The sequence below is a fragment of the Centroberyx affinis genome, unplaced genomic scaffold (assembly GCF_046629955.1).
Source record: "Centroberyx affinis isolate AG114_WGS23_722 - 3 ecotype Tasmania unplaced genomic scaffold, CSIRO-AGI_Caff_v1 ptg007549l_1, whole genome shotgun sequence".
NCBI classification, from domain to species: Eukaryota; Metazoa; Chordata; class Actinopteri; order Beryciformes; family Berycidae; genus Centroberyx; species Centroberyx affinis.
Window position 1 is genome coordinate 116,291 of NW_027283808.1, and position 24,778 is coordinate 141,068.

Below are 24,778 nucleotides of genomic sequence, written 5' to 3' on the forward strand. Positions count from 1 at the left end.
CAATTGTAGTTTTGTGGTTCCAGTGTCGCCTGGTTGTGAGACTACAGTGATCTAAACTCTTCAGTAAATGAATTAATGACTTAACCTTTAAGAGATTGTTTGAATTAATAAACACATTTTCTTTAATATGTATCTAAATGAATATAATGAATTAGGAATCAAATTCTCTTCAAGCCTTGAATGCTTATAATAGGACAATCCCTCCTCCTTTTATAGCATGTCAGTGTCCTATTCTATGCAAAGTTGACTTCCTTACAGTCTGCTATAAACAGTTCATGTCACGCTGTCAGTTGAGGCAGATGAAGAGAAGCTTCAACACCAACCATGTTCTCTGTAGCTCTGCTGCTGCTGCTGGCCGCTGGATCCTGTAAGTCTCTTTGAGGGAGAAACACTAACAGTTTGATCTCAGTGCACCAGTTGTTCATTCTTACTACACTGTAAAATATTTAAATATTCAATATGTTTTCCTCCACAAGTGTGAAATGTGAAACATTGACACAGCCAGCCTCTCTGACTGTCCAGCCAGGTCAACCTCTGACCATCACCTGTCAGGTCTCTTATTCTGTTAGTAGCTATTTCACAGCTTGGATCAGGCAACCTGCAGGGAAAGGACTGGAGTGGATTGGGATGAAATATACTGGAGCTGAACACTTTAAAGATTCACTAAAAAACAAGTTTAGTATCTCCTTAGACTCTTCCAGCAACACAGCAACTCTAAACGGACAGAATCTGCAGCCTGAAGACTCTGCTGTGTATTATTGTGCCAGAGATCCACAATAACACAAACCATCAGTAGACCTGTACAAAAACCCCTCAGTCCCTGAACACTTGTAACATGAATCCACCAGAGGAGGCGCCATCAGCCCACTAATACGTTCAAGGCCAGTTCACAGAGATTGAGGAAAAACAATCTTTGAACAGATAGCACTGACAATGTGGAAAGGATATAAAATAAATCCTAGATTCTCTAAATGAATATTTTCTTGACTGATGATAATAGATATCCAAAACCACAGATGATTGAATTTGCAGAAACAAAATGTTTTTGCAAGCAAAATTCTTAAGGTAAACTGTTAACAACCTACAAAATAAATGAAAAATAAATTCCCTGCACCACCAAACCCACTGAGATTAAATTCAGACAGTGTCATAGTTGCAAATGTTTTTCAGTTGAATTATTTTTTGCTGTTAATGTTGAAATACTGTAGTTTGCAACACCAGGATCCACTTGGAATTGCTGGCTTTGATCAGTAGTTTTTGACTGCATTATTGAAAAAGGCGTCTACACTGTACAATGGGAATCACAGAAAAACACAAATGAATGAATGAGGTGCTTGAGAAGAGCCAAGACAAAAAACTGGATGATGATTGATTAAATTTGTTATTTTCATATATGATGATAATTACTGATGACAATATTTTAGGAGGTGAGGTGATGGTATCTCCACCTCAGCACATGTGGGCTACAAGGCAGATTTAGAGGTGTGTTGAGGCTCTGGAAACTCTATCTCTATATTCTGCTGAAATCTCAATCATTCTTTCAATCATTCTCTGTGGGTCAAATTTAACCCAAATAGTAATCCTTTGTACAGTGAATTCACTCTCCAGTTTCACCAAACAATAATTGAGAGACAAAATCAATCCAGTACTATCCTCCCTCCCTGTGAGGAGGAGTCAATGCAAAACTTAGATGTCTTCCATCTCTACTTATCTGACTGCAGAGAGGATGGCAGAGAACAGTGACCACACAGTTTAACATGATGGGCTATAGGACAGGACTGCTGCTTTTAACTATCTGCTGGGCAGGTGAAGCTTTGGAAAACATTTTATTTGACATTGTCTTCATGAAGATAAGCCAACTAACTTAATACATGTGATGGTTTTCTGGTTTTGTGTTGACAGGTGTTGATGGTCAGACTCTGACAGAATCTGAACCAGTGGTTAAAAAGCCTGGAGAATCCCACAGATTGACCTGTACAGCCTCTGGATTCACATTTAGCATCTACAAGATGTACAGGATCAGACAGGCTCCTGGAAAAGGACTGGAGTGGGTTGCTGCTATCAGTGATGGTGGTAGCAGCACCTGGTACTCTCAGTCCAAGGCCGGTTCACCATCTCCAGAGACGACAGCAGACAGCAGCTGTATCTCCAGATGAACAGTCTGAAGACTGAAGACTCTGCTGTTTATTATTGTGCTCGAGATCCACAGTGACTGGAGTTGGTTGAGCAGCTGTACAAAATCCTACAGTACTCATCCTTACTGGGCTGTTAGACCCCCCTCTGTCTCACATGATTCATCTCTTAGTACATGGAAATGATACATCAACATGGAGAAACACACACACAAACACACACACACCTACTTGCAGCAAAAATGAACAAAAATGAATCAACACTCACATATCTGAGTAGCACTGAATCACGACTGGGCTGAAAGAGCAAGAACCAAGAACAAAGCATTACAAGATTAAAACACACACACACACACACACACACATTGCATGTGTGTGTGTGTGTGTGTGTGTGTGTGCGCATATATACCTGTTTGCATGTGTATGCTCAATCTAGTGGCGACTTGGGCACATTTGCAGGATAAAGCTGTGGAGACTTGCTTTAACAAACTCTTTTACCCACAGTAACAAAAGAATAAAGACCTGACACGTGTTAACTGTATTCCCTGCACCAGAGATGCTGCAGGCATCAGGCCAAGGATTGGTCGGTGATGTCACCGTCATACGGAAGTGCTTCCGTTGGCTACACATACAGTTCCTCTGTGCATGGCGCTGGCATCACGTACCTATAGTATTATTCAAGACCACAGCAGAAAGCTCGGCTGCGCTTGAGCTTCAGAAATGTTTTGGAGAATGTAGCTTTTTGGACGTTACCGCACTACTTGATCAATAAAACAGTTTTGCTATTCAAAAACAGCGACACTACCACCACGCTACTGAGAAATGTAGTTAAACTAGTAGCACCGCTATTTGTAGCAACGTTACTGCCCAACACTGTTAACCAGCTTATCCAAACAGCTAGCATCCCTCTTAGTGATGTTCCCTCCCCAACACACACAGGCATAAAAAATGACACTAGCCATGACACTCTGATAAAACGTAAAAAACAATTTGTTGCATACATTAAAAGACCTAAGTTTCCTAACAAAGTACAGCCTTCTCTGACTTTTTTTGTATGCTGCCTCTGTATTAACAGTCCAGTCCAGCTTGTTGTCAATGTGCACGCCCAAGAACTTACCAGACTTCACAACCTCCACCTCAGTATCCTGAGACAGGTGTCACAGAGCTCTTTTTCCTTCTAAAGTCCAGAACAAGTTCTTTGTTTTTATTAACATTTAAGTTGCAAATGGTTGCTACTGCACCAATGAACAAAGTCCTCAATGAGTTCCCGGTATTCCCCTTCCTCCCCCCTGCTGATGCGTCCAACAATAGCTGTATCGTCGGAGCATATCTGGAGGTGGCAGCTCCCAGTGTTGTAGCAGAAGTCAGAGATATACAACGTAAAGAGGAATGGAGACAGAACTGTCCCTTGCTAATTACTAATCAACACATCTTTTGCCAAGAGCCAAGACAAGAAATTGGAACCAACTTTGATAAAATTTGTTCTTTTCATATATGATGATATTTACTGATTTAGAGATGTGCTTAGGCTTTGGAAACTCTATCTCTATATTCTGCTGAAATCTAAATCATTCTTTACCTGTGGGTCACTTTTAACTCTAATAGTCCATTTGTACAGTGAACATTCATTCTCCAGTTTCACCAACAATAACTGAGACACAAGTGCAAACCAGTACTATCCTCCCTGCCTGTGAGGAGGAGTCAATGCAAAACGTAGATGTCTTCCATCTCTACTTATCTGACTGCAGAGAGGATGACAGAGAACAGTGGCCACACAGTTTAACATGATGGGCTATAGGACAGGACTGCTGCTTTCAACTATCTGCTGGGCAGGTGAAGCTTTGGACTCATCTTGATTTGACGTTGTCTTCATTAAAGTTACTAACTTAATGCATGTGATGGTTTTCTCTGTTGTCTTGACAGGTGTTGATGGTCAGACTCTGACAGAATCTGAACCAGTGGTTAAAAAGCCTGGAGAATCCCACAGATTGACCTGTACAGCCTCTGGATTCACATTCAGTGACTACTGGATGAACTGGATCAGACAGGCTCCTGGGAAAGGACTGGAGTGGGTTGCTGCTATCAGCACCGGTAGCAGCACCTACTACTCTCAGTCAGTCCAAGGCCGGTTCACCATCTCCAGAGACAACAGCAGACAGCAGCTGTATCTCCAGATGAACAGTCTGAAGACTGAAGACTCTGCTGTTTATTATTGTGCTCGATTTCCACAGTGACTGGAGTTCGTTGAGCAGCTGTACAAAATCCTACAGTACTCATCCTTACTGGGCTGTTAGACCCCCCTCTGTCTCACATGATTCATCTCTTAGCTTCAAGTACATGGAAATGTTTTGTCAATATAGAGAAAAGAAAAGACACACACACACACACACACACACACACACACACACACACACACACACCTATTCATAGCAAGTATGGAGAAAAGAAAAGACCACACACACACTCACACACACACACACACACACACACACACACACACACACACACACACACACACACACACACACACTGTAAGTCTCTTTGAGGGAGAAACACTAACAGTTTGATCTCTGTACACCAGTTGTTCATTCTTACTACACTGTAAAACATTTAAATATTCAATATGTTTTCCTCCATAGATGTGAAATGTGAAACGTTGACACAGCCAGCCTCTTTGACTGTCCAGCCAGGTCAACCTCTGACCATCACCTGTCAGGTCTCTTATTCTCTTGGCTATTACACAGCTTGGATCAGACAGCCTGCAGGGAAAGGACTGGAGTGGATTGGAATGAAATATACTGGAGCTGAATACTACAAAGATTCCCTAAAAAACAATTTTAGTATCTCCTTAGACTCTTCCAGCAAAACAGTGACTCTAAACGGACAGAATCTGCAGCCTGAAGACTCTGCTGTGTATTATTGTGCCAGACAGCCACAATAACACAAACCATCAGTAGACCTGTACAAAAACCCCTCAGTCCCTGAACACTTGTAACATGAAGCCACCAGAGGAGGCGCCATCAGCCCACTAATAAATTCAAGTTCAGTTCCCTGATAAAAAGGAAAAAATATCTTTGAATATAGCACTGGCAAAGTTGAAAGGATATAAAATAAATCCTAAATAAATCATTATCTTAAATAAATAATGTACATCTAAATAATAATTACAATCCATTTCCAAGTTCATAAATCATCATATTCATTCCTGTAAGAGGAAAATCAGTTTAACAAATATGTAATGCAACAATTATACAATGATCACAAATACAATGACTGCATTTAAGTTAGAACAAGAGCATGTCTTTTAACACGGTATTGTTAGTAGCCCAACGTATTAAGTAGTAATCAGTACATTTAATGTGGCACAATATGGAATATAATTATATGCCTGTATGTTTGATTATGCAACTCATTCATTTAATACTGATCCAGTTGGGCTCTATGAGCGATAGTTAAGTATTGTAACTCTAGCTCTATGTTCACAGTCGGAGCCCTCTAATAGGGCTCTATTGGCTTAGCCACTCATCTAGTAGCCTCAACGCACTGAAATTTGCATGCACATGCTCAGCCAATCAGGATGAGCCTATACACCCTCTATGGGGCCTCGCAGTATAAATGGCGAGCGGCCCCTCATTCAGCATCCACTAAGTTCAGCGACTCGTGGAGCGGCAGGGCGAGCTGTTAGAGGGCTCCGCTTGTGATCATAGAACTAGAGTTACAATACTTAACTATCGTTCTATTTCACACAGGCTTCGCCCTCTAACAGGGCTCTATTGGCTTAGGGGGCGAAGCCCGATGACTTCACTCCCTGCCGAGACACTAACACGAACAACATGCTGTGTCATAGCCTGGATTGACTGTAACAATGCAATAGGTCAGCCAGATATGATTCTGCTCACACCCATGTCTATAGAACAGGGGGCATGAAAAACCAACGCTACACTTAATCATGTTGACAAACAGTAAGATGTAACGCTGGCCAACCCAGTGGCCGGTCTCCATCGAGCTTCAACACGAGAGACTCAGGCCTAGTGGGTCATTTCTTCACAGGTCTCGTATACCAGTACTGAGTACAGAAACGGAGAAAGACCCAGACACATCCAACAGATAGAACCTGATGAATGGACAGGGCGTTGACCAGGAGGCCGCCGTGCAGATCTCCTCCACACCTGTTCCACTGAACAGAGCCGTTGACCCAGCCACACTCCGTGTTGAGCGCGCGCAGATAGTTGCAGGAGGGTCCCTACCCGCCAGCACATTAGCCTGTGATATTCCCTCACAGAGCCAGTGGGCGAGTCTCTGCTTTGACAGGGGCTTGCCAGCCACACTGTCTGCATAGCACACAAAAAGCTGCTGTGTGCGCCTCACCATGGCTGTGCGTTCAACATAACACGCCAACGCACGCACAGGGCATAAATGGTGCAGCCTCTCCTCTCTCTCCTCACCATGACGAGGAGGATAGAAAGCCTCCAGCTGAATCGTCCTAGACCAAAAAGAACTATTGATGTTATTGGGTGCAAAAGACGGATTCTGTCTGAGTGTGTCGCCACTCAGGTCCCCACGTATCAGCAAACAGCTGAGATGGACCGAAAGAGCGCACAAGTCACTCACTCTTTTAGCTGAGGTCAAAGCAAGCAGCAGATGGTTGTCGGTCCTCACTAACACGTTCTTCCCCTGTAACAGAGGCAGGAAGTGCTGCAGGACCAGCATGACTGCAGTCAACTCTAGTAGGTTGATGGGCTGGTTTGTCCCTGAAGGCCACACACCACCGACCGACTGCCCTAGGCAGGTTCCTCCCCAACCCGTCAGGGAGGCGTCTGTGAACACCAACACATAGGAGGTCACTCTACCCAGCGGTGTTCCCTCAATATGCCAGGTCCTCCCTGGCTGTTGGGGGGATGGTTACCATGTGACGTTTGTGACGTTGTGGATCCAAACGCAATCTGGTAAACCATCTGTGAAGGCGTCTCATTTGGAGCAGCCCCAGTGGAACCACAGGGTGAGCCGCCGCCATGAGACCCAGGAGCCGCATGACGGTCAAAGCCGTCACTGTCCGAACCGCCTCCAACACGACCGTCTGTCTGGGATCTGACAGACATGCCCGTAGTGTGGCGGAGTCCAGCTGCACTCCCAAATACACCGCTTGTTGGCTCGGTATGGGTGCGCTCTTTTTCCAATAGATGGCAAAACCTAACCTGGTTAAGTGCTGCACCAATTGCACTGTGTGGAAAATAGCCTATTCTTTCGAGCAGGCCATGAGAATCACGTCGTCTAGATAAAAGAAGACCCGTATTCCCTGGCAGCACAGGGGCGTGAGTGCCGTGTCCACACACTTCGAAAAAGTGCGGGGGGCCAGGGAGTAGCCGAACGGAAGTCTGTTGTACTCGTAAGCTACCCCTTGAAAGGCAAAACGCAGGAATTTCCTGTGTCTCAGCACCACTGGGACATGAAAGTAAGCATCTTTCAAATCCACTGTGGTGAACCAATCGCCCGGCTGTACCAATTCCAGCATCTTTTTTACAGTAAGCATGCAAAATGGTCTCTGGGTGATGCATGTGTTGAGCGGAGGGAGATCCATATAGGTCTCATATCTTTGGTTTTCTTGGGAACCAGGAAATAACCAGAATAGAGACCTCTCTCTCTGTCTTCCTGGGGAACCACAGAAACTGCTCCCTTCTGGAGTAGTTCCTGTATCTCCCTGGAGAGGGCGCTCATGCCTTCCTGAGAAGTTATGATCGACTCTCTCACACCTGTGAATGGGGGCGGTACGCAATGAAAAGTGAAAAGCCCAGTTGTAACGTCCTGTCCATCCATTCTGTCAACACACACTGGGTTCACCATTCCTGATAAAAATCTGTCAGGGGGCGAGCAGACAGTTGCGGAGCGGAGGAGAGAAATTCTCTGTATGCAGCCTCGGCCATCGCCGCCACCGAGCTGCCCGGTAAGGGCAGACCGGTCCATGGGGGGCCGGAGGCAAAAGGGCTGGAGAGGCTTGGCAGCCAATGAATGGCCCGCTGGCATCTGAAGCCCCGCCTCCACACTCGCATAGCCGTTGTCTGATGCCGCCGCTATTTGCTCAGTGGCAAGAACGGCATTAGAATCAGCAGACAGCGTTCTCGCCATAGACTTTAATACACTGTCCCCTTTGACGTCCACTATTCGCTTCGAGGCAGAGTAGGCGGCAGAGAGGGAAAACGGTGTTGACAGCGCTGTGAGAAAGACTGTCCTCACACACGTCCGCTTACCTCTGAGGGGAGGCAACGATGATGTCAGCAGAATGGTCCAATGACCGCGGGAGCGGAGTATTTTGAAAACTCGTCCGTTCTCGCTCTGTATACACTGGCCGGCATCTAGGAGAGATCAAGCCCGCTGACAGAGACGAGAGGCGGGGGGCTGACCTCTCGTTCGAGACGGGCAAGTGTCTGATTCCCCGTGCTTCACAAAGGATCTGCCATCTGGAGCTCATCCGCCGAAATTGTTGAGAGGCCGCTCTGCAGTCATCCAGTCCGCATTCTTGTGGACGAGTGAGGCGGGCCGAAGAAACGGCGTGCCGGTCTGTTCATCCACCGTTCTTTCATGGAAAAAAGGTGGAGAGTTGGGAGCGACTCCCGGCGATGCATCCCGTCGTCAGGTTAACGTTCAACTCCAACTCACACCGACTCACGAGACCGGAGAGCGGGGAGTGGTTATGCAACATATCAGTCGCTCGCCACTCTGCTGTGTTTTCCGTGTGGAAGACAGGCAGAGCGGTAAAAGCCTTCCGGCTTCCTTCCTGTTGTCCCGTGGGACAGCAGGGTGGGTTGGTGATACTGAGACCATCAGCCGTCCCATTTCGGCCCGAAGACCGGGGGGGAAGGGGGTTACCGCACCACCGAACCGTTCTCTGTTCTGCTCTCTTCCCATGTGGGAAGAGAGCAGAGAGCAAGATGATGACTGCGATCACCGCTCTGGCCGGTGTCCCTTGTGGGAGGAGGACAGAGAGCAATCGGCAGTCAGGGTGGTAGGAATAGGCTCTTTATGGAAGAAGTAATTTGTTTTATTACAAACAAAAACATCATTCACACAAGGCACATATCCAGGAACATTGTGGGGGGATGCGCAGACAACGCCACTAACACACGGCTGGGGCTGAACAGAAGCCTCGCAAGCCGGGTCGGTTCCCCCCTCCGGCAGTCAGTATCGTTTCTTGCTGGGCGGCTAATTCCCAGCCTTCCAGGAACAAGCTAGCAGTCGACGGGAGCCCCAGGGTCCTCTCTGGGCGGGTGGCAGAGGAGGAGCGAGCCCCGCCGGCTCGCTCCGACGGCGGGGCGGGCTGCGTCGCGGACGCCAGCGGGGGCGAGAGGAGGACGTAGCGGAAGAGGAAGCCACATTACGCCGTCCACGCCTCTTGGACGCCACCGCACGCCGTTCCCTTGGGTCATGGGGGGAAGTATTCTGCTTGGCGGAAGAAGACACCAGCGGCAGATGATGGTGCAACTGAGCCTTTTCCTCCTCTAAGCGTTAGAAACGCTGTGTAGCCAAGGTGACGGATGCGCCGAGGAGACCATCAGGTGACAGCGGAGCACCCAGCAGGCCTTGTCCTTCTTCTGAGGGGCTGTCACACTGAGCCACACGTGCCGAGTACCGACGGTAGCCAGAGCCATGGCGCTTTCCAGTGGCGGTGGCAATTCCCCTGGTTAAATTGTTAATCTGTCCCGCAATACGGGATACATGATCCAATTCAGAAGCAGAGAGGGAGGAAGCCCCAGGTTGTTGGCCATGGCTGCCATCTGGGCCGCCAGGTGGAAAAACTTGCCATAAAAGCATGTCTCCTGCTGCCAGACCAGCTGGTTGAGAGGAGAAAAATGAGCGGCCAGCGGGTCATCGAGCGGGGGAACACCAGAGCGACAGAAAGTGCTTTTCCCATGGACATTGGAAAAAACTGCTTCCACAGCCGCCCAAACCTCGTCCAAGGCGAGGGCGACGAAGACCGGCTTGGTCTCTGCCGCCCGCCGATAAACTCCCTGGGCCAGACGATCAGCGACGCGAGGGGGTTCGGGGGGCGGAAGCGGTATCCCGGCGTTCTCAGCGGCCATCCTTATCACATTGGGGAAGTCTAGTTTCAACGATGGATGAGGTAGAGCGGTGGAGGTGAAGGATGCAGCCGTGACAGAGACAGAGGAGATGTTGTCATCGCTGTCCCCCGGCGGAATCCCTTTTTCATCCTTCGCCACCAGGGGAGGAGCCGGCAGCAGAAGCGCTGCGACAGGGGAACGCTGATGCTGATAGCGTTCGAAATGAGCCCAATGCTGCTGGCGTCTCACCCTGGAGAGAGCCCTGCAGCTGCTGCAGTCTGGGGAGTCGGAGACACCGTCCGCGGTGTGTTCCAGGCCGAGGCACTCGAAACACTGTCGTTGAGATCAGGCTGGGGCAGCAGTCTTTAGCGATGTTGGTCTCAGACGATGCCATCCTAGGCAAACTTGTTCGTCAGGCGCTGAAGAAAAAGTAGATACTGAATGAGGGGCCGCTCACCATTTATAGTGCGAGGCCCCATAGAGGATGTATAGGCTCATCCTGATTGGCTGAGCCCATTAAAGGGCGAAGCCTGTGTGAAATAGAACCTGCAGTTGCCCTCTGTCTTGTGGTCTCTGGATATTCTCTGTCCAGTGGCAGCTTCTGTACTTGATATGAAAGATAAAAGGACAGAACTAGAAGAAGTTGCATTGGTTTGTTAACAAAATATATGATACAATCAATTTAATAATATACTAGACACATTTACCAGAAAGTGTTTTTTCCCCACTGTTTTCCCTTCATTGAACTGATTAATTCAGTAATGTCTATCTTTAAAAAAAACATGTAAATTAATTACAGCAGGAATTGAGCTAACAACTTGGCCATGAAATTTTGCTCTGTATCTGACAAACATGACACAATCTGCAAAAACTATGGGTTTTTCGACAGTACTCCACAGTAACTTCATCAGTTATTCTCACCAATATGCAAATGAATCTCTGTGTGTATTGACACATAAGGAAGAGTAGTGTCTGTCTCTCTATCACTCAGAGGACAGAAGCGCTCACATCAGTTCAGCTTCAACATAAACCATGTTCTCTGTAGCTCTGATACTGCTGCTGGCAGCTGGATCCTGTGAGTAGCTTTCAGTGGATTAATACTAATAAACACATTATAAACACTGAAGAGTGAGATGAATGATCTAGATCATCTTGATTTGTGTTTCCACAGGTGTGCACAGTATTGATCTCATCCAGCCAGACTCAGTGCTTGTGCAGCCTGGACAGTCTTTGACCGTCACCTGTCAGGTCTCTGGCTATGCCTTGACTGATAGCAGCTATGCAACAGGCTGGATCAGACACTGTAAAGGAAAACCAATGGAATGGATTTGTCATCAGTGGGGTGGAGGCAGCTTTAATCAAAATAATGCTCTGAAAAACAAGTTCAGCTACAGCAGAGACACTTCTAGTGGAACGGTGACTATAAAAGGGCAGAATCTGCAGCCTTAGGACACAGCTGTGTATTACTGTGTACATCGCCCCACAGTGATAAACCACCAGCAGACCTGCACAAATACCCAGTACCGACTCAACCACACCCATACAGATATGTTATCCTGGGTCTAAACCTCAATATGATTAATTTCCTCCAATGGGAGAATCAGATATTCTTCATTGGTCTTGTCCTCTGTATGTGCGGAAAGATACTCCTTGATATATAGAGGGATGAATGATGTGAGAGTGTTTAAGTTCATTATTATCTCATTTCACAGCATGGTGAATTCACTTGTAGCTTACATGAATACAGAAGTACATTTTGAGAAACTTTTTTTTTTATCTTCTAAGAAGAAGGATGTGCTTAATGTAGAATAGTTGTGTTGTATAGAGAAGATGTGAAAAGACTATTTTGTGTTTCATGGAATGAGACAGGAAATAAAGTTGTCTCAATAAGAATCTTACCAAAAAGTAGCTGTATCTCTTCATAGACAGAATAAAATACATGGAGAGTGCATTTCTTGCAACAATCTACATTTTGGTCACTGGCCAAGTATAAAAAACTACCTGTAAATTGATTCTGCATGATATTCAAGTTCAAACCCCAGAAAATTCAGACAGTGTCATATTTTCAAGCATTTAATTGAGAAATAATTGATAGTCCAATCCAGTACTATCCTCCCTGCCTGTGAGGAGGAGTCAATGCAAAACTTAGATGTCTTCCATCTCTACTTATCTGACTGCAGAGAGGATGACAGAGAACAGTGGCCACACAGTTTAACATGATGGGCTATAGGACAGGACTGCTGCTTTTAACTATCTGCTGGGCAGGTGAAGCTTTTGGCTAATCTTGATTTGACATTGTCTTCATTAAAGTTAGGAACTTAATGTATGTGATGGTTTTCTCTGTTGTCTTGACAGGTGTTGATGGTCAGACTCTGACAGAATCTGAACCAGTGGTTAAAAAGCCTGGAGAATCCCATAGATTGACCTGTACAGCCTCTGGATTCACATTCAGCAGCTACTGGATGGCCTGGATCAGACAGGCTCCTGGAAAAGGACTGGAGTGGATTGCTGCTATCCATAGTAGCAGCATCTACTACTCTCAGTCAGTCCAAGGCCGGTTCACCATCTCCAGAGACGATAGCAGACAGCAGCTGTATCTCCAGATGAACAGTCTGAAGACTGAAGACTCTGCTGTTTATTATTGTGCTCGAGATCCACAGTGACTGGAGTTGGTTGAGCAGCTGTACAAAATCCTACAGTACTCATCCTTACTGGGCTGTTAGACCCCCCTCTGTCTCACATGATTCATCTCTTAGCTTCAAGTACATGGGAATTATATGTCAACCATCTGTATGTACAGACCTTTACAAAAGTTAATCAGTGCTCAGATATCTGTCTGAGTAGCACTGAAATATTACGTATTACCGTAAACACATTTCCTTAGACAGCAAGAACTAAGATCAAGGAATTACATTAGAGTAGAATACATCAAAATTATAAAATAAATAAAACTTGTTTGTTCCATGACACAGCTTCCTGAACACAAGTCATCAGTTAAGACGGTCATTGAACAATAAACAATAAAACACATCAATAAAAAAAAAAAAAATCGACTTTTTCAATCTCATGATGATCAATTCCTCACAACACCATCAAAGCCAATACAACACTCTGGTTGCTGAAATCATCACCCAAACTATAATTAAAGCAAATTTCAACCACAACCATCTCTATATTATATGTAATCACAAGGAAGTAACATTATGTTGTAGAAAGTAGAAAACATGTTACAGTTCCTCTTTCAAAACATTAGAGGGCAGTCAATGCAAAATCTCTCTCTCTCCATCTCTATAATGAGAAGTTCAGCTCTGGTTTTCTCATTCATTTCAACTGACTGATACTGGAACCAAGCAGATACGAGCTGGTGTAACAGAGAGGAAAATCACATACCTTATTTTCCTATTATATTTATTTTCATTTACATATTTTATTTCCAAAGTACGTTTTTCTTGATGTATGTATTTTATTTTACCAAAATCCCTCACTTTGTTTTTATTGTAAATGAGTGGTGTTATTTTGATTTCCGGCGCCATCCGGTGATGTTGCAGTGTATTTACGCTCTCTCGTCAGTTTACATCTGATCTGACGAGAGGTGAGTCACGTTCGTATGGGCAGCGCCACTGAGATGATATGGTTCAGAAAATAAAATTTGTTTAAGTGTATAATGTTTGATTATTTTATTGTAAAGATGCATTGGGTTGATGCTACAGGTTTTTAGTGTATGTTTCACTGGTTTTTATAGATTTTTCACAGAGTTTGACCGAGTGAGAGGTGTGCATTTTCTTACTAGTGAAACGTGCTTCGTCATTTTTGCCTGTCATAGGTTGAGCATTGTGTGTGCCAGGCTTGACGAGGACCTTTTGCTTTTCTGTCAAACTAATTTACAGGTATGTGAATGGTTACACAGGCCCAGTTATGAAGTATAATTGTTATGGTATCTCTTTTGTATTTATTATTTTTGTTTGTATCCTTGTTCTTGGGGTATATACTGTATTGTTGTAATTTTGATACAACCTTTTGTGTACTTTCAATACATTTTATTTATTTAGTTTGAGTTTACATCTGATCTGACGAGAGGTTGAGCATTGTGTGTGCCAATTGTGACAAGGACGTTTTGCTTTTCTGTCAAACTAATTTACAGAAATAAAAGATTATCACCTGAAATCGTGGTATGCTGTGATCACTCGTGCACCAGAACACAACACAGTGTGGCTGGTTTGGACCGGCTACACTGGCAAGTGTTTGATACTCATACTGGTCATGGTAAAGGCCATACATTACAAGTAGTGATAAGTTGTAAACTTTCTCACATTTTGTAAAACTCAAACAAACAGATGGTTTGATATTATATTTCAGTCAATGAAAGACACTGACTGAGTCTGGACCAGTGGTTAAAAATCCTGGAGAATCCCACGAACAGACCTGCACATGTTTTGGGTTCAGTGGCCATTATTAGAATACCTGGCTCAGACTGGCTCCTGGTAATGGACTGGAGTAACCCAGAAGATCGGTTTTATGCAATGAGATAAAAAAAAACCCAAAAAAAACCGGTAAAATAATAAAATGATGTAAAAACTATATAAATAAATAAATTAAAAAAAACACCTATAAACTGATTCTGCATGATGTTCAAGTTAACAACCCCAAAAATATTGTTTTTTAATTTCCTACACACATAACCACCAACAAAGATGGAATTCAGTTTAATTTCAGTGTTCTTCACTAATTGAGACAAGTCCAATCCAGTACTATCCTCCCTCCCTGTGAGGAGGAGTCAATGCAAAACTTAGATGTCTTCCATCTCTACTTATCTGACTGCAGAGAGGATGACAGAGAACAGTGGCCACACAGTTTAACATGATGGGCTATAGGACAGGACTGCTGCTTTTAACTATCTGCTGGGCAGGTGAAGCTTTTGACTAATCTTGATTTGATGTTGTCTTCATTAAAGTTACTTACTTAATGCATGTGATGGTTTTCTTTGTTGTCTTGACAGGTGTTGATGGTCAGACTCTGACAGAATCTGAACCAGTGGTTAAAAAGCCTGCAGAATCCCACAGATTGACCTGTACAGCCTCTGGATTCGCATTCAGCAGCTCCTATATGGCCTGGATCAGACAGGCTCCTGGAAAAGGACTGGAGTGGATTGCCTATATCTATAGCGGTGGTGGCACCACCTACTACTCTCAGTCAGTCCAAGGCCGGTTCACCATCCCCAGAGACGACAGCAGACAGCAGCTGTATCTCCAGATGAACAGTCTGAAGACTGATCATGCAACACAGACCTGGAATAACCTCCCAGATGATATTAGACAGGCCCGACTCTGACCGCTTTTAAGTCAAAGCTAAAAACTTTCTTATTTTACTCTGCCTACTCTACCCTGTAATGGCTAAAAACGTATCTTTTCAGCTCAGCTTTTAAATAACCTTAATTTTAACTCTTTCTGTTTAGGATCCCAACAGAGCTGACACGGGCAAGTACGAATTTTCATTCGTCTTGTCCAGGTAATGCTTACTTGCGCATGAGTGAACACTATATGTGGGGGGGACAGAGCTTTACCCTGTATGATTCTCATCCATCTCTGGATGGTGAGGTTTTTGACCAAGAGGAGAATCTATGATTCTCGTCTGCCTTAGGCAGTGAGATCTGACGTAAATATCAGATCAAGAGTAGAATCAGGAAGGACAGGGGAAAAGAAAATTACAGAAAAACATATGGGTTCACTCACAATGTGCATCTAAAAGTGGGAGTATTTGTTGTATTTGTTGTGTTCTTTCATCTTTCTATCTCATTTGATTTGAACTGCATTAGTTTACTTTTAAGTCTTTTATCTTTTGTATCTCTTGTCTGTATTTTTTGCACTTTTTCATTGTAAATCTTTTACCTTTACTGTATTTTTATCACCCTGTAAAGCACTTTGAATTGCCTCAGTGTATGAAATGTGCTATACAAATAAAGCTGCCTTGCCTTGCCTTGCCTTGCCTTCTAGGTGGCAAGTCAACACAAGAAATATCCTCTTTTTTGGGCAATGTTCATTCAGCTCAGTCTTGATCTCTCTGATCTTTACTTATCACCAAAACATCTGACTGGTAAAGATGCAATTATGGACATTTAACCACAATCCCCCCCCATTCTGCCTGTATAACACATAACCTTTGCTCTCTCAGTCTCCACATTAGCCTCTCTCTCTTGCAGACTCAACAGATTTCCCACCATGACAATTGTAGACAGTGTCTTCCTCTTGGCTCTCATTTCAGGTGAGTGAAGTGCACTTGTCTGTATCCAGTGGAGGAAAGAGGAGAGGAGCTTTTGATTGTCTGCTGGCTTCCCATCATCTAAACTCTGTGTGTCTTTTTCAGCTGCTCAGAGCCAGTCCCTCACCTCCTCAGAGCTGGTGGTCAAGAGAGCTGGAGAATCAGTCACACTGTCCTGTAAAGTGGACGGACTTTCTCTTGCTTGGCTGCATTGGATTCATCAGAAACCAGGGAGAGGATTGGAACGGATTGGGCGCATTAATGATGGAACTGGCACAATATTTGCCCAAACTCTCCAAGGCCAGTTTACCATCACCAAAGACAGTTCCCAAAATGCAGTGCACTTAAAGGTGACGAGTCTGAAACCTGAAGACTCTGCAGTTTATTATTATGCTCGAGAGCCACAGTTACACAGGAGCCTGCAAAGCTGTGCAAAAACTGATCCACACTGATCTCTGTTTGAGAAGCACTGGAGCATGTCAGGGCTTTAAAGTCCATATGTGTAGAATATGAACCTCAATATATCATCCTTAAAATAATTTTGAGTCTCGTTGCGACAGCTGTCGTTAAATACTACCACTCAGGATTCAAGGGGGCACCAAAGTCAACAAGTTTCAAATTCTACTGGCAGAATTGCTTTAAAAACACATTTCCCAAGAATGGATGACAACTGAACAATGAATCACATTACAAAATAAAATCCATTTGCTGATACACAGGATGTGATGTAACAACTAAAAAAACTCTGATATACTGATATCTCATGTGTTGATATCATATCATTAGTAAGTAAAAGACAACTATTAAAATCAACTGTGAAGAAAATACATTCCAAGTTTTTTCTCTACAAAGTGCTGTTTTTTTAATATATATATTTTTTCTTACTAATACAAACCACCACATAATGAAAGCAATGCTATCATGATAATGAAATGTAGACTATCTTTATTCTTTTGTCTCATGAGTCTTCTGAATCTGATGATACCTTCGAAAACACAGTCAAACTTGATCAATAAGCATTGATGCCAGGGACTTTTCATCATTCACTGAATAGCAGTGTTAATACTGATTGAATAACAACTATATAAATTGTTAATATGTAATGAAAAAGATCACATGTATGACAGTTTTATGTCATTGTGAGGGAAGGATTGACATTTGACCGTTTAAGCTGTTCAGTTAATTCAAATAGAATTCAAGTAAATAAATTATCCTCACCAATATGCAAATTAATCTGTATGTATTGACCCATAAGGAAGAGAAGTGTCTGTCTCTCTATCACTCAGAGGACAGAAGAGCTCACATCAGTTCAGCTTCAACATAAACCATGTTCTCTGTAGCTCTGATACTGCTGCTGGCAGCTGGATCCTGTGAGTAACTGTCAGTGGATTAATACTAATAAACACATTATAAACACTGAAGAGTGAGATGAATGATCTAGATCATCTTGATTTGTGTTTCCACAGGTGTGCACAGTATTGATCTCATCCAGCCAGACTCAGTGGTTGTGCAGCCTGGAAAGTCTTTGACCGTCACCTGTCAGGTCTCTGGCTATGCCTTGACTGATAACAGCTATGCAACAGCTTGGATCAGACACTGTAAAGGAAAACCAATGGAATGGATTTTCAGTCAGTGGGGTGGAGGCAGCTTTTTTCAAAATAATGCTCTGAAAAACAAGTTCAATTACAGCAGAGACACTTCTAGTGGAACGGTGACTATAAAAGGGCAGAATCTGCAGCCTGAGGACATAGCTGCGTATTACTGTGTACGTCGCCCCACAGTGATAAACCACCAGCAGACCTGCAATTTTTACAAAATGTCTTCATTGGTCTTGTCCTCAATGTGGCCAGTTAGTCCCTGATATATAGAGGGATGAGTGATGTCAAAGTAACCTGTAGAGGGTGGTCTATGCAAAGTCTTCCTTCCTTACAAACACACCATCAGCACCACTCAAATCATTTGTGGCAGAATAATTGGGACGTTTTAATAAACCTCAGAAAGACATTGACCAGAAAGCACTGAATTGCAGTGTGTATTACATAATGGAAAATATGATTGCCTGGAGATTATTTTTTAGTAGTCACTATACATGGTAAGAAAAGCTATTGGGCTGCTACACACTTTTCCTTGGTAAATGTCTAATCTGAGATTTACAAGTCGCTGGTGCTCATCTTTTCTTTGTTTACAGGAATGTGGAGTGAGATCAAACTGGACCAGTCTCCCTCTCAGGTGAAAAGACCAGGAGAGACAGTGAAGATGTCATGTACCATATCTGGGTTTACCGTGACAAGCTACTATATGCACTGGGTACAGCAGAGGCCAGGGGAAGCTCTGCAGTGGATTGGGAGAATGAGCACAGGTTCAAACTCTGCTGTCAATGCCAGCTCCTTTCAAAGCCGTTTCACTCTGACTGAAGATGTGTCCAGCAGCACTCAGCACCTCGAGGCCAAGAGCCTGAGAGCAGAAGATTCTGCTGTTTACTTCTGCGCTCGAAGAAGCACAGTGACTGAAGACGGTGGAGCAGCTGTATAAAAACCTCCACAGACAACATGTATCAATGAGATCTCAATGACACCAGCAGGCTTTTTCTCACACTCACCATATTCACAAAGAATAAGGCCCATATTTGTGAACACATTATATTTCTTATTGTATTTAAACCTCAATAGTAAACCATCCCTCCCTTTATGATATTACATCAGTCAAAGAAAGGCAAAGTGATTTCAATGGTCAAAAATCATTGATAAATTATCCATCACCATCTGCCATTTAATATTTCATCGCCAGTTTGACATTTGGGCATTGTCTTTGTTTTGGTGATTTTGCTGTCAACCAGTTACAAATTAAACAACTTGAAAAAAGTTGTGTGAGATGATGGTGCAGATGGATCCAGTTTACTGAATGACCACACAGCATCACAATCAATATTTTCTACTCAAATAATTTACTGTAATTCAACGTACAATCCATTTCTCATTTGTGGTTGAACATAACTCATTTAACAACAAAGATCTTTTATGAAATTTTGAACTCAATTCCTGATTTATGCTGTGAATCTGTCTCTAGAGAGAACATAATTAAAATGATCCACGAGAGGGAGGGGGGGCGGGGGGATGCGAAGTAAATACGTAGTGTTGAGGAGGGAAAAGATGAGGCTGATAGAGAGGTCAGAGTCTCGACACTGACAGTCTCTCAACAGGGCGTCTACTACAAAGAATTTCTTGAGGTCACCAAGCTAGACCTGTCATGGCTGGACCCTCCTCCTCCTCCTGCATCCATGCTTCCTGGTCTCATCTATGACAGCAACAGCTTCGCCTCAGAGGCCCCTTCCCCTCTGCCCTGACATTAAAGCTGAACTGAGATATTCTTGGGGAAAGCCAATGTGGACCAAGTCTCCCATTTAAGGTTTCAGAAGCGGTCCAGTTTTGTCCCGTCTCAAATTGATCTCTTTCATATAGAAACAGATGGTTGATAATTCATCCATGCAACATCTAAAACACATTCCTTAGATTTCTATGCTCCAGTCCTTTTTGTTTGCTGCTCTCTTCACTAAAGTTTGTAGGAGTTGTGATGACAGTAATGATACATCCTAAAACAACCTGCTGTTAACATTTACCTCATTCAAAATGTTAAAATAAATAAATGTTGGCTGCAAAAGTAACATGAAAAATGCATACATAGACAATTATTGGAAAGGTAGAATGATATATTAACAATGACCGCATCTCAGCACATGTGGGCTAGAAGTCAGATTTAGAGGTGTGTTGAGGCTCTGGAAACTCTATCTCTATATTCTGCTGAAATCTCAATCATTCTTCATCTGTGAGTCAAATTTAACCCAAATAGTCCTTTGTAAAGTGAACATTCATTCTTCAGTTTCACCAAACAATACTTGAGAGACAAGTACAATCAGTACTAAAGACAAAGAAAGAAATCATTACTTAGGAATTTTAGTAAAATACAAATGGATGTACAGTATGTACTCAGTGACAGAAGGCAATCCTTTGATCTGAAACATTGCAATTTGATTTCACTGACCTTTGTAAAGGCTCAATACAGTGGATGAAACATAAGTATTAAAACACTACAAAAACACTAAGATTTTCATAATTTACTTTCATGTATACAAATAGTTGTTATGTTAGTGTTTTGACTTAGCAGTTAATGTTTAATAAACTTTCAAACTAAAAATAAGCCAAGTTTTTGATTTCAATTGAAGGGGGAAGCTATATATCCAATCACAGTCAAAATAAATAAATCAGACAATACACTGGCCTCGACTGGTCTTGAAATAAAATTCGGAGTCCTAAAAATGCAGTCGATTCCGAGACGAGACCAAGACCTTCAAAATGTGGTTGGACCAAGAACGATCTTGAGTTCTATAAAAATCCAATCCAGTACTATCCTCCCTGCCAGTGAGGAGGAGTCAATGCAAAACTTAGATGTCTTCCATCTCTACTTATCTGACTGCAGAGAGGATGACAGAGAACAGTGGCCACACAGTATAACATGATGGGCTATAGGACAGGACTGCTGCTTTTAACTGCTGCTTATCTGCTGGGCAGGTGAAGCTTTTGACTAATCTGGATTTGATGTTGTCTTCATTAAAGTTACTAACTTAATGCATGTGATGGTTTTCTGGTTTGTCTTGACAGGTGTTGATGGTCAGACTCTGACAGAATCTGAACCAGTGGTTAAAAAGCCTGGAGAATCCCACAGATTGACCTGTACAGCCTCTGGATTCACAATCAGCAGCTATGAGATGAGCTGGATCAGACAGGCTCCTGGAAAAGGACTGGAGTGGGTTGCCACTATCACTGATAGTGGTGGCAGCACCTACTACTCTCAGTCAGTCCAAGGCCGGTTCACCATCTCCAGAGACAACAGCAGACAGCAGCTGTATCTCCAGATGAACAGTCTGAAGACTGAAGAGTCTGCTGTTTATTATTGTGCTCGAGATCCACAGTGACACAGGAGGGGGCAAAGCTGTACAAAAACTTAACAAGTCAAACCAAGTCAGAGAGTTGCTTTCTGCACTTGGAACTTGGGAGAAACACAGTCTCATAAAAACACTACTTTATTGTCTCTGACGTGTTTTTGTATATATTTGTATACGTTTTATATGCATGAGTATATTTAATGAACAAAATATCTATGTGGGGTTTCCCTCTCTGTGAGGAGACAAAACTCTGACCTCTTCCATCTCTGTGGTTCATATGTCTGTAGTCCTGTGGTACTGTACAGCTCAGTGAGTAGAGCATGGACCTAACCTCACCACACTTAGGCATTTGATTCCCACTGGGGCAGCCCATGCTAAGAATGTATGCACTTATGGTACTGTAAAGCACTTTGGATAAAAGTGTATGCCAAATGGCATATGTTATATCTATATGCAGATTGGAGGAGTGACTAAAGGTTGGCCAGATTTATCTTCAATAAAACAAAAAAGATTCTTAATCCCAATCGAACTACTGAAATATAACAAGATCAAATCAATACTCACTACTAGGATTTAAGAACTAATGTTACTGCTACCATACACTGAACACGGCCTAACACGGTAACATTACATCGTCCACCAAGGATTAAGCCCATTTACAGTGAGGAAATCAAACTAAAACAATATGGTGTCCAACACATTTTCTTTAAAATGTATCTTAACAAATATAAGGACTTAGGAATAAAATTCTCTTCAACCCTTGAAAGCTTGTAATAGGACAATCCCTCCTCCTTTTATAGCATGTCAGTGTCCTATTCTATGCAAAGTTTACTTCCTTACAGTCTGCTATAAACAGTTCATGTCACGCTGTCAGTTGAGGCAGATGAAGAGAAGCTTCAACACCAACCATGTTCTCTGTAGCTCTGCTGCTGCTGCTGGCCGCTGGATCCTGTAAGTCTCTTTGAGGGAGAAACACTAACAGTTTGATCTCAGTGCACCAGTTGTTCATTCTTACTACACTGTAAAACATTTAAATATTCAATATGTTTTCCTCCACAGGTGTGAAATGTGAAACATTGACACAGCCAGCCTCTCTGACTGTCCAGCCAGGTCAACCTCTGCCCATCACCTGTCAGGTCTCATATTCTCTTGATGGCTATTACACAGCTTGGATCAGACAGCCTGCAGGGAAAGGACTGGAGTGGATTGTAATGAAATATACTGGAGCTGAATTCTACAAAGATTCACTAAAAAACAAGTTTAGTATCTCCTCTTCCAGCAACACAGTGACTCTAAATGGACAGAATCTGCAGACTGAAGACTCTGCTGTGTATTATTGTGCCAGAGATCCACAGTAACACAAACCATCAGTAGACCCGTACAAAAACCCCTCAGTCCCTGAACACTTGTAACATGAATCCACCAGAGGAGGCGCCATCAGCCCACTAATACATTCAAGGCCAGTTCCCTGAGAAAGAGGAAAAACAATCTTTGAAGAGATAAAGCACTGACAATGTGGAAAGGATATAAAATAAATCCTAGATTCTCTAAATGAATATTTTCTTGACTGATAATAATAGATATCCAAAACCACAGATGATTGAATTTGCAGAAACAAAATGTTTTTGCAAGCAAAATTCTTAAGGTGAATCCTAACTTTAACAGCAATCAGTATTGTGATTTTCTTTCAAGTTGTTGTGTTTGTGTGCTTGTGTACCAGTAAACTGTTAACAACCTACAAAATAAATGAAAAATAAATCCCTTGCACCACCAAACCCACAAATAGATATTAAATTCAGACAGTGTCATAGTTGCAAGTGTTTTTCAGTTGAATTCTTTTTTGCTGTTAATGTTGAAATAGTTTGCAACACCAGGATACACTTGGAATTGCTGACTTTGATCAGTAATTTTTGACTGCGTTATTGAAAAAGGCGTCTACATTGTACAATGAGAATCACAGAAAAACACAAATGAATGAATGAGGGGCTTGGATCCATAGGGGTGTAAGTAGGTTTTAGCAAGAGCCAAGACAAAAAACTGGATGATGATTGATTCAATTTGTTATTTTCATATATGATGATAATTTCTGATGACAATATTTTAGGAGGTGATGTTATGCTATCTCCACCTCAGCACATGTGGGCTAGAAGTCAGATTTAGAGGTGTGTTGAGGCTCTGGAAACTCTATCTCTATATTCTGCTGAAATCTCAATCATTCTTTATGGGTCAAATTTAACCTAAATAGTCCCTTTGTACAGTGAACATTCATTCTCCAGTTTCACCAAACAATAATTGAGAGACAAAATCAATCCAGTACTATCCTCCCTCCCTGTGAGGAGGAGTCAATGCAAAACTTAGATGTCTTCCATCTCTACATATCTGACTGCAGAGAGGATGACAGAGAACAGTGGCCACACAGTTTAATATGATGGGCTATAGGACACAAACACACACACACACACACACACACACACACACACACACACACACACACACACACACACACACACACACACACACACACACACACACACACACACACACACACACACACAAACCTTGCCGCAAAAATGAACAAAGAATTGCATTCCAAGTATAGGACACATCATACTTCTCAAATGATAATTTCTTCCATTGTATTGTTTTACATGAATTTGACTATACATGTATATCTATATATATGTTTTTAGGAATTTGAAGTGGTTGTCAGATTGCACAAAGTGTAATTAGGAACTTTTTTTCACACAGTCCATTATTTTTCACCATTACTTTCATCATTTTCGGGGGTGTTTTGTAGTTTTGTGGTTCCAGTGTCGCCTGGTTTTGAGACTACAGTGATCTAAACTCTTCAGTAAATGAATTAACGACTTAACCTTTAAGAGATTTTTTGAATTAATTAACACATTTTCTTTAATGTGTATCTAAATAAATATAATGAATTAGGAATCAAATTCACTTAAACCCTTGAATGCTTATAATAGAACAATATCTCCTCCTTTTACAGCATGTCAGTGTCCTATTCTATGCAAAGTTTACTTCCTTACAGTCTGCTATAAACAGTTCATGTCACGCTGTCAGTTGAGGCAGATGAAGAGAAGCTTCAACACCAACCATGTTCTCTGTAGCTCTGCTGCTGCTGCTGGCCGCTGGATCCTGTAAGTCTCTTTGAGGGAGAAACACTAACAGTTTGATCTCAGTGCACCAGTTGCTCATTCTTACTACACTGTAAAACATTTAAATATTCAATATGTTTTCCTCCACAGGTGTGAAATGTGAAACGTTGACACAGCCAGCCTCTCTGACTGTCCAGCCAGGTCAACCTCTGACCATCACCTGTCAGGTTTCTTATTCTGTTGGTAGCTATTACACAGCTTGGATCAGACAGCCTGCAGGGAAAG

General features: G+C 42.9%; 1 protein-coding gene and 1 gene segment (V, D, J or C); both read left to right on the forward strand.

The window, feature by feature from the left end:
* LOC139639667 (uncharacterized) overlaps nucleotides 1-24,778 on the forward strand; it is a 184,954-nt gene that overhangs the window by 115,780 nt on the left and 44,396 nt on the right. The gene's annotated exons all lie outside the window — the stretch shown is intronic.
* The window catches only part of LOC139639668 (immunoglobulin gamma-1 heavy chain-like), a 49,694-nt gene continuing 37,312 nt past the window's right edge, over nucleotides 12,397-24,778 (forward strand). The window contains 2 exon segments of the C gene segment in view: nucleotides 12,397-12,451; nucleotides 12,542-12,876. Coding sequence covers nucleotides 12,403-12,451; nucleotides 12,542-12,876 — 384 coding nt within the window.